Source organism: Curcuma longa, chromosome 2 (assembly GCF_044706935.1).
Source record: "Curcuma longa cultivar G26 ecotype Majalengka, Jawa Barat chromosome 2, ITB_CL_G26_1.1, whole genome shotgun sequence".
Lineage (NCBI taxonomy): Eukaryota > Viridiplantae > Streptophyta > Magnoliopsida > Zingiberales > Zingiberaceae > Curcuma > Curcuma longa.
The window spans coordinates 4,265,063-4,281,137 of NC_133862.1; the positions used below are offsets into that span (position 1 = coordinate 4,265,063).

The following is a 16,075-nucleotide window of genomic DNA, read 5'->3' on the forward strand; positions in this document are numbered from 1 at the left end:
TTATTGCAAATACGTCGTAGTTGCAATCGAACCGCTTTATTAAAAATTTTGAATACCATTAAAAAACCATTTATAAACATATTTGAAATTCTCTTTTAAACTATTATTGCGGGTGAACCCATTAAAAATTTAGCAGCTAGTCTTCTAGAATTAGGCCAGGCCGTTGTTAGGCCGTTTGATCCATTGCGTGATGGGTAGGCCCGAACACTCGTGAGACTTCGAGTCTTCTTTCCATCAACCCTCCCTCACTTCTTAGCTTCGCGCCGCACTGCAAGGACATCTTCGTCTCGCCGCCGCCTCCATTCGCGATCGTAAGCCCTTCCTTCAGTATCTGTTTTCCTCTCTGTACAGCGTTTCTTCGATGCTTGTGGATTAAATTGATGCCTGGATCCTTCTTTCCCCTTTTTACGATTAATTTGAGATAAGGGCTGCCTCACTTGCCAATTGCTGCTACGTTTAGTGATTTGTTTACAGAATGTGGTCTTTGAGGATTTGTGTCCCCCTCGGGAAGATTGCGTGGTAGTTTTACGTCGCTTGGTGGTGTTAACCGGATTTTGAAAATTGGTGACGGAACCAGATTTGTGAGCTGGGTTTGTCAATCTGTGACCTTCATATGAAGACCATGATATTATATGGTTGATTATTATTTTGAAATGAGGATCAATATTGTCTACGTGAAAGCATTTCCCTTGTGATATTTGGCAGGGTAACTGCTACTACCAAGGGTGTTCAACACATTAAAAGAAATTAACTGAGTGACCCCAAACAGATATTCAAGTACAATAATTTCTAAAAGACTGAAAATGTTGTCGCCTTAATTTACACAAGCATTCTTGAATTTAATTTTTTGGAATAAAATTTAGTATTGATTCTAATAAAAAACAAAAATGATAAAAAATAAAATAAATTGAAATCTAACCTAGCTTGTACATGATTGGATAGTTCTTTTCCTTGAATTATATGATGCAAAAACTTAATATTGGTTATATAAACTATGACATGCCATATTGATCTAGTAAAAAAATGTCATTCGTGCTAAATCAGTTGTTTACGTAGAAATTTAATAATAAAGTAGATAGTAAGTTGACAACGGCCTAGATAGTTTACCTACTACTATCCCAATTGCTCCTGATACTTTGAAAGGGAGTGTTGTCACAGTTCTATTTCTAAAAGCACATTTCTCATCCTAGCACAACGACCTATGAATAAGTTTAGAGGTGATTTCAAAGCTTATTACAAACCTCTTAAACATTATTTGAGGAATACATCTAGAACAATCATTTCTAATCAATTCCTTTCCTCTGAGTATCATTTGTCCATGTGAATTTCCACGATAGTTTCTGTCTACAGTGACATATATTCTCCTGTTATATTATTGATGCTACACAGTTTTTTCTAACCTAATCTATTCTCTTTGTCACTGGCTCCTGGTTTGATTAATCAAAAAATTAGCACAACACTTGATACTGCATTCTAAACTTTATTGTTCTAGCAGATGAATCGTGAGAAGCTTATCAAGATGGCTGGTGCTGTCCGCACCGGTGGGAAAGGCAGTATGCGCAGGTTCTATTAGATATATTAGATATTCTGCAGTATGATTTTCTTTGGGCTGATTGGTGTATCTTGATTCATTGTTTCATTATTTAGGAAGATATTTAGCTTGATTGTGTAGTTTTCTTTTGCATCAATATCGCTAGTAATATTTAGATCAATGAAGCCATTTTTTTTATTACACTGGCTAATATTTTACTTTATCTTACTCTACCTCTTACACCTTTGACTCTGATAGATCTATTTCTTCTCACTATATAATCTATCGATCCCATTTAAACTTGTAAATTCCATCTCAACTTTTTTTTTTCATTTATCATCTATTGGAGGCTTGAAGCTACACCTAATTGTTCTTGGCTGAAAGAAACATTCTTTTGCAATTGCATTGCCTATAGACTTGGTGCTTAGCAATTCGAAGCCAAATTGCAGTGCCCCGTTATGACAAATAAATGTTGGATGAGGTCTGATCTTTAAGGCTGTGTTATACAATGGAGCATTTGGTTTATACATTGAAAGAAAGCATCAGAGACTGAGTTGAACACCTGATCCAACCACCATGGGCAGTTAAACTGAAATATATCAAATACAGTACGATGGTCTTGAGGAAGTAAAATTTGGGAGATGCTTTATTACCATTTTATGTAAGATAATGTGACCATGGATTGAATGCTGTGTTGTTTTTGTGGTGCAGAAGAAACATTTGGTTCCATTTGATCAATCAAAATTGGGATGGTACAGGCATGGCCAAACTGTAATAGTATCACTTTTTCCTCTTATTTGGTGCCAAAACATAAAACAATACCAGTCGAGAGAAATGTGGTTTTGGCAAAGTGATAGGTGGAAGATAGAGCGGTATTCTTGTGAGCATTGAGGTGGAGGCAGAGAGGGTTCTCAGCTTCTAAGATGCAGGTATCGTGGGGAGACTTGATCACTGAAAGCAGTGATAGAGGTTGCTTGGCCTGCTGCTGAGTGTGGTGCTGGTTGTGAGGGGTTGAGGTGCATGGCTTGGGGTTTAGTTAATGGTAAAATTAATTAATAATAGGTGGTGGGTGGATGTTTCCAATGGGCATGATCATTACTAATGAGTGTCTGAGTGGACACACTGCAAGGTTGTAATAAGTAATATGCTGCAGTGTAATAAGTAATATACGATGGGTGGCTAAGTGGTCTTTTAATAATTATTAAGTATAATAGGTAAGGCTTTTTGTAATTATTAAGAAGTTTTATATCAATAATTGAAAGTTAAACTGTCAACACATTTTTATTTTTTATTTAGATTAATAATGTAGGCGAGCAGGATAGAATTTCATTAAATTGTAACAACTATAAGTTTATATTTCAGTTTTAAATTAATAATATGGATGAATGGCAGTGTCATTAGTGTAATAAGATTTAACTTTAATACTATTTCAATATTAATTAACTTTAAAGGATCTCAAACTTAATATCAGTATTTATAATTTTGGAAGTTATTATAATTTATAAACTTAATTAAGTTAATTGATAATTAAATTGAACTTAACTAGAGCATTGATTAAGATATTTGTAGATTGATCTCATTGGAATCTGCTGTTAGTATTAGTAGAGATTCCCACTAATAAGACATCGACAAAGCTACTACTATCAGTAAGGTATATCATCAGTTTAAGTATTGTTATATTTTCAATTCTTGTTTTAAGGTTTAACTCGGTTTTTTTCGGAAGGAAATGAGCCTTGTGAAAGAGGATTAATTGAGTAAAAGTAGTTTGAACTCATCTTGTTCACGGTGCTGAAATTGTATGATTCTGTTGTTTTCTGCTGATGTTGTTTGCTGACCCCTGAGTCAGCATTATTTGTCTAGCTTTCACCAATTATTTTACTTCTAAAATCCAATCTAGGAAGAAGAAGGCAGTCCATAAGAACCCTACTACAGACGACAAAAAACTTCAGAGCGCATTGAGAAGAATTGGGGTAAATACTATACCTTCCATAGAAGAAGTCAACATCTTTAAAGATGATGTTGTCATCCAGTTTTTGAATCCCAAAGGTAAAAAAAGATGCTCATTGATTGTGGCAAGTCAATAATCAGGTACTGACTAATAAAGTTATATTCTGACATTCAATTCCACTCCTTTTGTTTCTTTTTAGTGCAAGCTTCTATTGCAGCCAATACATGGGTGGTTAGCGGTTCTCCTCAGACTAAAAGTACTGTTCATTTCCCTCTCATATTAATTATATTGCAAGAGTAGGAGATTGCATTTCATAAATCAAGGGAAAAAATAGGCAAATGAAAGTTAGTTGTGACATGAAGTAGATTATTAGTAGCTAGTATTTATAGAGGTGTTTCACCTGTGACCTCACAATTTTTTGGTTATAAAGTTCAGGATAAAAAGATAATGTTCAAGCACCATCTGTTTAGCTCAATTTGATGTCTACCCATAATTTGTTTTGAAAATTTTCTATGGCGTGTAACTTTATGAATTTTCTGCTTTCAGAACTTCAGGACTTGCTCCCTACAATCATCAACCAGTTAGGTAAGCCATCTCTTTGATATGCATTCCATGGCTAACTTCTATGTGAAATGCACCAATTGTATTCTTTATTAAGTACCAGTACTTTCTTCTCTTCAGAATAATGTCATTAGTTATAAGCTTCTTCAGCTGGCTCTGTAAATCTTTTATATAAAAAAATAGCCAGCACCTTCAATATCATATTACAGAATCAATTTTGTTTTCTCTCTTTTATTTGATGATTGTTTCTGTCCTTTAGATTTGCCTTAACATTGTAGATAGATATAAAAGATCTATATATGCATGTTATTTTTTAGACATTTACTAGAGAAAAATGGTGTTTAGCTTGAGAGCAAGATGAATTCATTGGCTTACTTGTAGCTGTTACACGATGCCATTTCTGATCCTCACTTGGTGACCCAGGCCCTGATAATTTAGAGAACTTGCGGAGGCTTGCAGAGCAGTTCCAGAAGCAAGCACCTGATGCTGCTGGTGCTGCTGCTAAAGTTGAAGAAGAAGATGATGATGTCCCAGAGCTTGTGCCTGGAGAGACTTTTGAACAGGCTGCAGAGGAGAAACAAGATTCATAGATATCGGTCTTCCGACAAGTTTGCACTCTCTGTTCTCTACATCATAATTGCTGTGCTATTGCAGTTTGTGATAGTAATCAAAACCAACTGCTTAGTGAACAGCATGGCTGAGCCTGAGCATGTTTTTTGACCGTTCATATTGTGGAGAATGCTAATATTTTCATGTTTTGAACTTCTCATGATGAACAAGTTGAAAAACACACACAAGAAAAATAGGAATTGATACTTTAGGAAACGTCGTATCTGGTGCTGGGAGTTGAAATAGATAATCATAGCCATAAGTACTCAGATTTTAGGTGGTAAGTGTTGTTCTAATTCATCATGTCAAGTTTTATGGTCTGTTGATCGAAAACTAGCTTTACCTCTGGAGTTATAGCCTCTGATAATTTGTTTTTTCTTTCCCTTTGATAATTACCTACTCAATCTGAGCAGGGAGATTTGTAGTTCACAAATTTCAATTCTGGAAGTTGCTGGATCCGCATTTACAAAATGACTACAAAAGAAATCTCTTCGATGCTGAAGCATGATACCAAAATCCAGTTACGGCGTATTTGTAAGAATTTTTTTTCCAAATGAGAACACAATCAAAAATGTTATTAATACTGTTTATGGATAAATTTGAGTTCATCAATAAAATTTTTTAAAAAATAAATTTAATAAATAAATAAATAAACTTAAGACAACCCCATGCTGCTTGTTTGGTGTTCCATCACATAACAAACGGTAAACATCTCCCGTTGATTTAGGTGGGACCTACCTAAAGAACGGCTTCGATGCAAACGTTGGGCATCAGCTCGAGTACTCGACCGCGTTTGCTGTGGATCCGCACCCAATGAGAAACCCGAAAGGGTTCGACTCGATCGCGGCGGCTGCTGGCGATAAAGAAACGGGCACTGCGGTCTCCAGGGTGAGAAATTCGATCGATAGAAGGGGGATACAGAGAGAGGCGGAGCGAGAGCGATTGGTCGGGCAATGGCGGAAGAGGTGAAGCTGGGATCTTCGAAGCCGATGATCGCGACGCAGCAGGAGATGGAGGAGAACAGGGTCCCCATCGCCTACCGCGACGAGTGCGCCCATCTCCTTATTCCTCTCAACAAGTGCCGCCTCGCCGAGTTCTTTCTGCCATGGAAGTGCGAGAACGAGCGCCACGTCTACGAGAAGTGCGAGTACGAGCTCGTCATGGAGCGGATGCTCCAGATGCAAAAGATCCGTGAGCTTGAGGAGAGGAAGAAGGCGCAGCAGATTCAGGGCGCGGGCGGTGTTATCCCTTCTCCAGCCAACGCATGAATCGCTTCCCTTACCCTTCGTGATGGTTCGTTTTCGTCTTAAATCTCCTTTTTGGCTTTGATTGATTGAGATGCCTGATTATTTGATTCACAGTTGTACTTTCTCAATTCTAAAACACTCTAGGTTTTGTTACAAAGAACTCTCCTTATCTTGAAGATTCTTCTTGTGCTAAGTGAGATTGAATGTTTTCTGGGTTAAGAATGCTATTCTTTTTCTCCGATGGATCTAATTGAGAAAGAGTTATTAAGAACTATCCCACTGGATCTAAGCGTTCGAATAACATGTTTTGATAAGAGGAAAGCAAATAAAATAAGATTTCTATCAGTTGGACAAGAAAAAAAAATGGATTTGGGATTGTCTTTTATTACAGGATTACAAATTTTGCTAGGTTTTGGTGTGTGCTGGCTCGATGATCTAAATGTGCTTAAATGTCTTACTATTTTCTTTCCTTTTTATATTTATGTAAAATGGTTGATTGCTGTCAAAAATTGATGGTTCTTTGTCTAGTGCAATTATTTTTTTGTTAGGATTTTCAAAATTCAACTTTGTAATCGATGGTTCATTTCTATTTTTGATCTTTTACCATTAATTCATGATAAATTGTTATCATTCATTTCTATAGTATTGCAAATTTTTTGTGACAGTTCAGAAAGTATGCTTCATCAACTTAGATAGTTGTTACATATGATCTGCTATGGATAATTTACGGAGCAACCAGAACTGAACATAGCATTGTTGTGGATTTACAAATTGAAGCTTTTAGGAAAAATCATATGATAATGATATAGGTGATAGATCTATGTTAAGTTCTGTCTGAAATGCTGATCAGAGTTGCTGATGAGCACTTCATTTTATTCTAATAGATATTAACATAACCAATCTATATGTAGTGCATACAATTTGATGTACTAATTCTTAGCTTCTTGCTTGGAGCATCTTTTTTTTGCCATGCTATGTTTGCGAGAAAACATTTTTATAAGTTTATTACTCGTCAGCTAATAGGTTGCTCAAGTCGTTAGAATCTATGCACCTACATAAAATAACTTGCATAAGATGTGCATAGTGGAAATTACTCATGTTTCATGATATTCTTATGCATGCTACTTGTCATGTACTATATCATAATTTGTGGCAACAATGTTTTAGTGGTTCCAAATATTGGCAAGGAAAGCATTGCCTTCTTTTGTGTTTTGACCAATGTATTATAATTGCTTGGATCATTCATTGCAAGTATAATTAGACCACCCCTGATCTTGATGTTATAATGTAGTGTGCAAGTCAAAGATGGACCACAAGACAATCAGAATTATGCAGATTATAATAGACTGTTAACAGTTTTTAGTTATTATTGTTACTAGAAAGTCTTTGACAATGAGATGTGTAGAATGGAGGAAGAGGAGAAAATAGAGATGGAAAATGGTGCCTTGGCAGAAGAAAAACTATTTTTGTCTTTTCCACCTTTTGTATAGAATGAGAGGCATATAAAGGAGGGTGGCGTTCTTATAACTATAGTTTAGTAAAAAGGACTTGAAGAAGACAATCTGATCTTCTAGAACACTTTTTCCCCACATCCTTTCAAGTACTAACCTGAATGAGACATGGCAATCAATGTAAAACTACACCAACAACTTCATGTTATTAACCCTCTTTGTTGTTATTTAATGTGAGCAACAGGACACCACTAATATTGCTCAGGGTTGTGCTAAGTCTCAATAATCAATGCAAAACTATGTCAATCACCAATGCTCTTAACCACATTTTTTTGTTGTTGATGTAAGGTTAGCAAAATGGTGTATTATGGAACAAATATATACTTTATGTCCATTTTCAAATAGTTCAATGAGATTGTAATTGATTTCTAAGTTTCAATGTGTTCCTAGCAAAAAGGTTGATACATGAGAAATAAACAATCCTGAGGGTATCAAAAAGCTTCAGTTAATTTCCGTTAAGCTTAAAGAAATATTTGTACTATAATTGTTATGAGGTCCTTTCAAATCTACATAATCTGGGCAATTAGTTATTCTTGCATTTAGCAAGGGAGAAAAATAAAATGGAGTAGAAGTTGTGGATGTCAAGTGTATTAGTTCTACATTTTCTTTTCTAGCAAATTAGGGCAGTGGCCAGGTTGTTTGGAATAAAGAAATTTTCCATGTTTCTTTGTTTTTCTACAACAGTATTAGTTCATGGCTTGAAGGCCTCAACAAGCTTTCACCAACCTGAAGTTCTCAATAGAATTGCTATTACATGTCACATCCAAGTCACATCATAGATGTGCTTATTGAGAATCTGCCATAGACTTAGTGCTCAAGCAGGTCTATAAATGAAATTGAAAGCTTCTTCATTAGCTGTTCCATAACTTTGTATCCAGATGATAGATACTGGATTCTTCAGCAGAATAATAAGATGCCTTGAAGTTTGAACAGTACCTTTCAAGGATTTTTCTTGGTTGACCTTCGCTTTGCAGTTAACATAGCAGCATTGATGAAATTGTCTTTGTGATTTGAATGACCTTTTCTATTTCATCTATCTGTTTTCCCCTGTTAATTGTGCAATCACAACACTAAGACCTGTCAATGTTATTGGAATCCAAAGCTCTTTAACTAATGCTTTAATTTCTTTGGGCCCTTCTTGCTTGTGCAGTTTAATGCTTGTAACCCTGATTTCTCATTAATCTTAGAGCTGACTGATATGCAAGACGCCAAATAGGACAACGTAATGCAACAACCATATCAATTGTTAAATTCTAGATGTCAAAAATTGTGTAAAATGCCATGATAATAATTTACCAGTTCTAGAATATTAGGTAGGGATGAACCTTGTTTTTAGGAGACTATCAACTATGAGATTATCAACTGAGGCACACAAGTTCCTGTGTTTTGCATCACCATGTCTTTTCTTGTATGGTCATCAATAGACTTCCTAAAAATCATACATTTTGTAATCTTTATTCTTCAGTGTCATATTTAACTGCAAATTTTTTCATAAGGTTTTGGAAACAGAATTGAAAGATGCAAAACCTAATATATGAAATTTAATTTTTTAATGATAAAAGATGCAAAAGAATTTTTAAGATTAGCTGACATGAAATTCCTATAAGATTATTGCCTTTTAGGTTGAAAGGAAAATTGTACAATCTGTAATAGTTTGAGTCAATGCTGGTCTTTTAGATAATGTATATAAAAAGTTAGTATAGCCATGAGAATGCTAAGATGAATATCTTCTATATAAGAAAAAATCAAAAACAAAAATACTGCTATCCAGAAGTAATTACTGGCAACTCTGACAGATAATAAATTGAAAGAAAATAAATTAAGATGATATTAATGTCTTAAGACAATCAATGCATTCTAGTTTTAAGCAAGTTGAATTGATTAGAGTTGAACATGCAAGGGGTAGAAGGAGACCATAAACATGATGTAACCCATTTGATATTAGAGTAATATAACCTTGCAGACAGTTCAATGGTAGAATATGATCCCTTTAGTTGACATTAAATAATCGAGACCGATGTATGAGGTTCAATTTGTGTTCATTAGCTAATGCGCTGTTAAACATCTTCTTTATCATATATCTACATATTGCATATTCCTTCATAATTTAAATTTTACAGTTTTATGATTCTTTTTCTTTTCTTTTTGTTCTTCTGCATCTCTTATCACCATTAAGTCATAGAAACTTGACGTCAAGTCTAATTTCATGAATGCCATTAGACCATCATGGTATTAGTAACTTTGGTACAGATGCTTAGATAATTTCATCCTTTCCCAACAGAGTAATAAAGTGGATTCTCATCCGGGTTCATAATTCAGATATATTATCCTTATTTGCATCTGAGTGCTTCTGATTTACCAGGGTCATGGAAATTGACCTTTTAACTGCATAGTATTTGCTTGTTAATCTCTACCATTTATGAAGACTATTTTATGTTAATTATTCTTTTATTGAGTGTTGACATGATCCTTCCCAGTTGTATTGGCTGCTGAAGCTCTAACAATCTCAGAACTGATCCCGACTCCTTTCCCTTTTAACTTATTGTAAGCTTATAAAACCAATGAATCAAAACTTGGATATTACCAAGTTTGGCTTACTTTAGTCCCTACTTCTTGAATGGCAAGACAAGCTTGTACCATATTGACTTAGTTTGAACTCATTGGTTGTGAGATTTTTGTACACTCCAAGTTTGAACTACTAAATAAGATGACATTTGAACTACTAAAGAAGATGTATTAATAAAGCATTTATGACACACACCAAACAAAGCTCCAGACTTGTTCCAAAGAGTTTTGGGATTGAATAAAGTGGAAAACACAGGTTATTTCTTCAGTTGTCTCAGAAACTCAAGTTGACTTAGGAAGTGCATTTCTAGACAGAAATAAAAATTAGAAATTAATATCGACATATTTGGTTGCAAGCTATGATACAAAGGCTGTGGTTTGCTTTAGGAATCAACAGCCCACTTAAAGCATGTCTTAACACTCTGAACATGTGGCTTAGTCATATTTGTTATAAGGCTGTTATTAGTCATATGACTTTGCATAGAGTTCAATGGAGGGCCAAATTCACGCTCAACAAATAGTTGGTACTAACAGGTTTCTGATGTTGATGATAGCATTGATGTAGAATTGCCATTTCCAATGGATCATGTTTGGAATTGTTATTTAATATAAATTTCACATCTCTCAGCTTAGTCTTTCAAAATTAAGGTTGTATGTGTTGCATTTTTATTGTCCATCCTACTGGTCCTTTTAGCGGAGAGTGGGGCTTCTGAACATACAAGTCATCTTTGTTCAGGATTCCAGGAACCCTTTCTTGTGATTTTATAGCACATGAAGGGAATTCTTTCTTGCGATGTTATGGCACATGAAATCTACGTGCTCTGGAAAGGATTTGATGTGTCCTACATTAATTGAATTGTGAGCTGATAATACTTATAAATTGCATTAGAGTATTTATTTAGACGTTGGAAGAACTGTTAGTCTGTTTTGTTGCTGTTGACCTTCTTTTGCTTCTACAATGATATAAAAGAACATCAATCTCCTTGACATACTAATTTGTAACTTTTTCTTTACACGACTTTACATACTACACTGTTAAGATCTTTGTTCCTTTGTCATAGTATGATGCCTTGGTTTATTATGATCTTCTATTCATTTTGTTTGGTATAAGATATGCTAATGACTTCTTAACAAGGACAACTAACACTGAAATAAAGTTGAAAAGATTTACCTACTTTTGAGGAATCATCTCTTATTACTAGTATCTTTGCCTTACATCATTTCAATCCATGTGGTGATGACATGTTGGTTTAATCCTCATTCTTTTTATGCATGTGATCTATATTGGTTCCTTGAACTGTACTGTTATAATTTCCATGTTTATGTACAACTACTATGATGTTTAATTTTTAAATTTTCAATTACTTAGGAGTCAAAAGGCTTGACAGTTGAGGTGTTTCTATTTTGTATTAAGAAAGTGCTTGGATTAATACGTTTTTCAAAATAACTTCACCTGGTGGTTTTCCGCCCTGTCATGTGAAGTCTCTAAGTATATCACAATCCTTCTACTTGATTATATAACACGTTTCCTTTTATAAAATTAGTGTTTCATGTTCCTTCCTAACTGCCCTTTTTCCATTTCATAGGAATCAGATTTGCACCTGGGTTCAAGGGCCTTGGATGTTCAATAATGTTTACCAAGGACTAAGGTTATTATGTTTGTCTATTTGGACCTTGATTTTTTTTTTCCTTTTTTGGATTAAGCACCAACTTCAATTTCCCTTTCAGTTGTAATAAGGAATTCCTTTGCCAACATGTTGGTGCCTAGATTTATCACTTAAACATACTAAAAAGTGACTCATGAATGCTCAGGTTTACATATTTGGATTAAACATTTTCTTCTATGGATGATGCATTGTGCTCTTTCGTGTATCTTTTGTTGAAGTTTTAGATGCCTTGTGAAAAAGGCTTACCCAACAGCCCAGGGAAAAACAAAGACTAGTAGATATCATATCAGGTTAAGAACTCGATGGAGCAACACTAACATATCAATACGAAGCTAAGCAATAATATGGTCCACCCATGCTTCTGAATTATATTTGCATAGTTAAAAATTAAAGTATTGTTCTAGAGGTTTACCTTTGAGTGTGTGTTTCGAATTTATTCGGTAGATAAATTTCAAATAAAATCTGAATATTTAAATTATATAAAAAAAGAAGTGCATAATTCACCGAGAAAATCTTTCAAATCTATTATAGAGCAAACAGCAATAAAAGAAATTGTTTGCTTCCATTATTCACTGAAATAATTTTATATTTTCATCGAGTAATTTTTTATTTTGGAAAAAAAATTCATCGAGACGGCGGCAGTTCAAGAGGACAAAGAAACAACTCGAGAGAAAGAAATATAAATGTTGCCTCGAAAGAGGCACACGCGGCACGCACAGTGGGGCTAAATGAAAATTTTCCAAAAAAAGTAAATCAGTTTAAAAGTCAACCCAAAATTCGAATATCTGAATTTTTATAACTGTTTGCAGGCGCGGACTGCTTCGGGTCGCCAAAGCTTCAGCCTTTGATGGTAAAGCTCCCATGGCTATGCCCGATGACATCCTCGTCTCCTCTTCCTCTTATTCTTCGCCTTCCTCTCTTCTCCCTCAGATCAAGACCCTACACCTCAGCCGGTGCCTCCGGGAACAAAGCTTACATGGCCCTCACCCAGGACCTCTCCGACGCAATGGCAGCATGCGTCGCCTCCGGTTCCATCTCTCATGGCCGGATGCTCCACGCCCGCCTCATCTCCGCGGGCCTCGAGGCCTCCCTCTTCCTCCAGAATCATCTTCTCAACACCTACATTCACTGCGGCTCCCTCGATGACGCGCTCCGAGTGTACAGCGGCATTTCCTCCCCCAATGTCTTTTCCGGCAATATCATGATCAATGGTTTCACGAAATTTGGACTTTTGCGTGAAGCAGTGGAGCTGTTCGATAAAATGCCGGTGAGGGACTCTACTTCCTGGAACACGGTCATGGTGGGTTACTTCCGTGATGTTCAGCCCTCGGAGGCGCTGAAGACGTTCATATTGATGCTCCGGGATCTTAATTGCAAACCAAATTTGTTTACCATCGCCTTCGTGATGAAATCATGTGGCGCGCTACGGTGTCACCGATTGGGCCTTCAATTGCATGGTTTTGTTGAAAAGTTTGATTTTGGAAGACATCCAGAGGCTGGGGCATCGCTTATTGATATGTATGTGAAGTGTGGAGCCGTTGGCCTAGCCTCGCAGGTGTTTGGTATGCTAACAAGTCCTGATCTTTTCTGTTGGAATTGTATGTTGTCAGGTTACGCAAGTTCCTATGAAGTTGGACGTGCAATTGAGATGTTTGATAAGATGCCTGAGCGAGATGTTGTCTCTTGGAACACCATGATTTCACTACTGTCTCACTGTGGTCAAGAAAGAGAGGCACTTTCTATGATAATAGATATGAGTACCCAAGGATATGAGCCGAATTCTACAACATACACTTATGTTCTTACTGCATGCACTAGTATCCTTGACTTGGGATGGGGAAAGCATCTCCATGCCCACATTATAAGGTCCCAAAAGAGCATTGATGTGTTCTTTGGGAGTGCCCTGGTAGATATGTATGCTAAATGTGGTGATCTAGGATCAGCAAAGAGAACATTTGATGGCTTGCATGACCGTAATTCAGTGTCGTGGACTGCACTTATAGCGGGGTATGCTCACTCAGGGCTCATGGAACAAGCTATCAAACTGTTCAATGAAATGAGAAGTGTCCCTATGTCCTTGGACCCCTTCACGCTGGCAACTGTAATTAGTGCTTGTTGCACTAATTTGGATTTATGTCTTGGAACTCAGATTCATTCTATTTCATTGCGTACTGGATCTTGTTCATCTGTTGCTGTATCCAATGCTCTAGTTACAATGTATGCCAAATGCAGCTCTATAGAAAATGCTGATTCTGTCTTTCAGTGGATGCCTGTTAGAGATATCATATCATGGACCAGTATGATAACTGCATATTCTCAGATGGGAAATGTGAATAAGGCTCGTGAATATTTTGATTCCATGGAAGACAAAAATGTGGTCACATGGAATGCAATGTTAGCTGCATATATACAGCATGGCAGCGAGGAAGAAGGTATTAAAATGTACATTATAATGGAACGAGAAAGTGCTGTAAAACCAGATTGGGTTACGTTCTCTACACTGTTTCGTGCTTGTGCAGAGATGGCAGCAGAGAGAGTTGGTAATCAAATAATTGCACATACTGTAAAAGTAGGGCTCAATTCTGACATATCAGTTGCAAACGGGATCATCACAATGTACTCGAAATGTGGAAAGATTATTGAAGCGCGAAAAACATTTGATTCTATCTTGGAAAAGGATTTGGTATCATGGAATTCCATAATGACTGCGTATGCTCAACATGGTCAAGGGAAGGAAACAATAGAAGTATTTCAGAGAATGATATCCGATGGAATAAAACCTGATTACATAAGTTATGTTGCAGTTTTATCAGGTTGCAGTCATTCAGGACTTGTCGAAGAAGGGAAGTTTTATTTCAATAGCATGAGTAGATCCCATAATATAGCTCCTGGCTTAGAGCATTTTGCTTGCATGGTGGATCTTCTTAGCCGAGCTGGTTTACTAGAAGATGCAAAAATTGTGATAGACAACATGCAGTTAAAGCCAAGTGTTGAAATTTGGGGAGCTCTCCTTGCAGCTTGTAAATTACATGGCAACAAAGCACTTGCAGAGTATGCTACAAAGCATCTATTTGAGTTGGACCTTAAGGATTCTGGAAGTTATGTGCTTTTAGCTAAGATGTATGCCGATGCAGGGAATTCAGATGATTCTGCTCGAGTGAGAAAGCTCATGAAGGAAAAGGGGATAAAGAAGAATCCTGGATGTAGTTGGATTGAGGTTAAAAACACAATACATGTTTTCACTGCTGATGACCCGAGCCATCCACAAATTGGCGTTATTCTGAAGAAATTAGATGAGCTAATTAAAGAGATAGAAGCAGTGGGATATGATCACAAGGCAACCTCTGGTTCTCAACGTCATCACAGTGAGAAGCTGGCAGTGGCATTTGGTCTTATTAGCTTGCCTGAGTGGATGCCTATCCACATTATGAAGAATCTCCGAATTTGCTGTGATTGTCACACTGTGATGAAACTAGTATCATTAGTAACTAAAAGGGAGCTCATAGTGCGTGATGCCAACCGATTTCACCATTTTAAGGAAGGATCTTGTTCTTGTCAGGATTACTGGTGACCTGAAAGCATCATGTATCCTTCCATTTTTTGTTAGCATTTATGTATTATCTGGGTTCACCTGCAACCAGAATGCATGATTCTTTTAATCAGTGAATTCAAGTTTTTTTTATATCTGGTTTAACTAGGATAAATTCTTTTAATTCATCCTAGTTAGGACGTAAATACTCAGAAGCCCAATATACCAATACTAATATAAACCAACGCCAATATTATACATGAATATGAATTATATAACATATGCTTTCTTGTGATATTTGTGTTCTTTAAGTAATATCCTTCATAATATGAAGTCGTCAAATACAATTAACATCAGTAAATCAAAGAACAACATTTTTGGACGATAGAATGAAAGCTTGACTTCCCTCCATCAGAAGATAACATAATCTAAGATCAGATTTGAGTTTTAATAATCACTGTTTTAGTATGATTGTTCATCTTGATTCCTTTTGTCTACTATGCATGTGTGCATTTAAGTTTGGAGAGACAAGAAGAATCTTTACAGCATTTTAATGAAGTTAATATTTGTCTTTAGCTCAATGAAAAACCAAGAATACTTTTTAAAAGATTTGTGAGGTACTTAGTCATCATGCTTTTATCATTGATTATTCTAAACACGATCGAGTTATTCAGTCTTAAATAGGAATTTAAATTATTTCATGGATTTTCTAAAATCTGATTTTTTTCCAAGATTTAATGAATTATAAGGAAACAAATTCAGAAACAATCCAAGGCAAAGAGAGTCCTACAAATGAGTAAGTGGTGCTTGATGTATAAATCTTGTATTTCAAGAACTGTTGCTTTTATACACTTTTTACACTCAAATATAACAAGAAAAATTGGATTACATCAGCACATCCTTTAAA

The 16,075-nt window shown here is 36.0% G+C and overlaps 3 protein-coding genes across 3 annotated transcripts; all 3 read left to right on the plus strand.

Annotated features, from left to right (window-relative positions):
- Nucleotides 1-205: 205 nt before the first annotated feature.
- Nucleotides 206-4,793, plus strand: LOC141821339 (basic transcription factor 3-like). Its single transcript, XM_074708754.1, has 6 exons — nucleotides 206-311; nucleotides 1,496-1,563; nucleotides 3,429-3,577; nucleotides 3,679-3,735; nucleotides 4,026-4,064; nucleotides 4,464-4,793. The coding sequence occupies exons 2-6, from the start codon at nucleotides 1,496-1,498 to the stop codon at nucleotides 4,628-4,630; spliced, it is 480 nt and encodes a 159-aa protein (XP_074564855.1). The 5' UTR covers nucleotides 206-311; the 3' UTR covers nucleotides 4,631-4,793.
- Nucleotides 4,794-5,490: 697 nt separating this feature from the next.
- LOC141822062 (NADH dehydrogenase [ubiquinone] 1 beta subcomplex subunit 7) lies at nucleotides 5,491-5,972 on the plus strand. Its single transcript, XM_074709481.1, has one exon. The coding sequence runs from the start codon at nucleotides 5,603-5,605 to the stop codon at nucleotides 5,915-5,917; it is 315 nt and encodes a 104-aa protein (XP_074565582.1). The 5' UTR covers nucleotides 5,491-5,602; the 3' UTR covers nucleotides 5,918-5,972.
- Nucleotides 5,973-12,486: 6,514 nt separating this feature from the next.
- Nucleotides 12,487-15,233, plus strand: LOC141822420 (pentatricopeptide repeat-containing protein At3g26782, mitochondrial-like). Its single transcript, XM_074709867.1, has one exon. The coding sequence runs from the start codon at nucleotides 12,487-12,489 to the stop codon at nucleotides 15,208-15,210; it is 2,724 nt and encodes a 907-aa protein (XP_074565968.1). The 3' UTR covers nucleotides 15,211-15,233.
- The last annotated feature ends 842 nt before the right edge of the window (nucleotides 15,234-16,075 follow it).

Bases quoted from the DNA above. Each gene is read 5' to 3' on its own strand.
- LOC141821339 (XM_074708754.1), top strand. From the start codon at position 1,496: ATGAATCGTGAGAAGCTTATCAAGATGGCTGGTGCTGTCCGCACCGGT. The intron at 3,736-4,025 runs GTACTGTTCATT...TTCTGCTTTCAG, and splicing joins CGGTTCTCCTCAGACTAAAA to AACTTCAGGACTTGCTCCCT. The intron at 4,065-4,463 runs GTAAGCCATCTC...TTGGTGACCCAG, and splicing joins TACAATCATCAACCAGTTAG to GCCCTGATAATTTAGAGAAC.
- LOC141822062 (XM_074709481.1), top strand. From the start codon at position 5,603: ATGGCGGAAGAGGTGAAGCTGGGATCTTCGAAGCCGATGATCGCGACG.
- LOC141822420 (XM_074709867.1), top strand. From the start codon at position 12,487: ATGGTAAAGCTCCCATGGCTATGCCCGATGACATCCTCGTCTCCTCTT.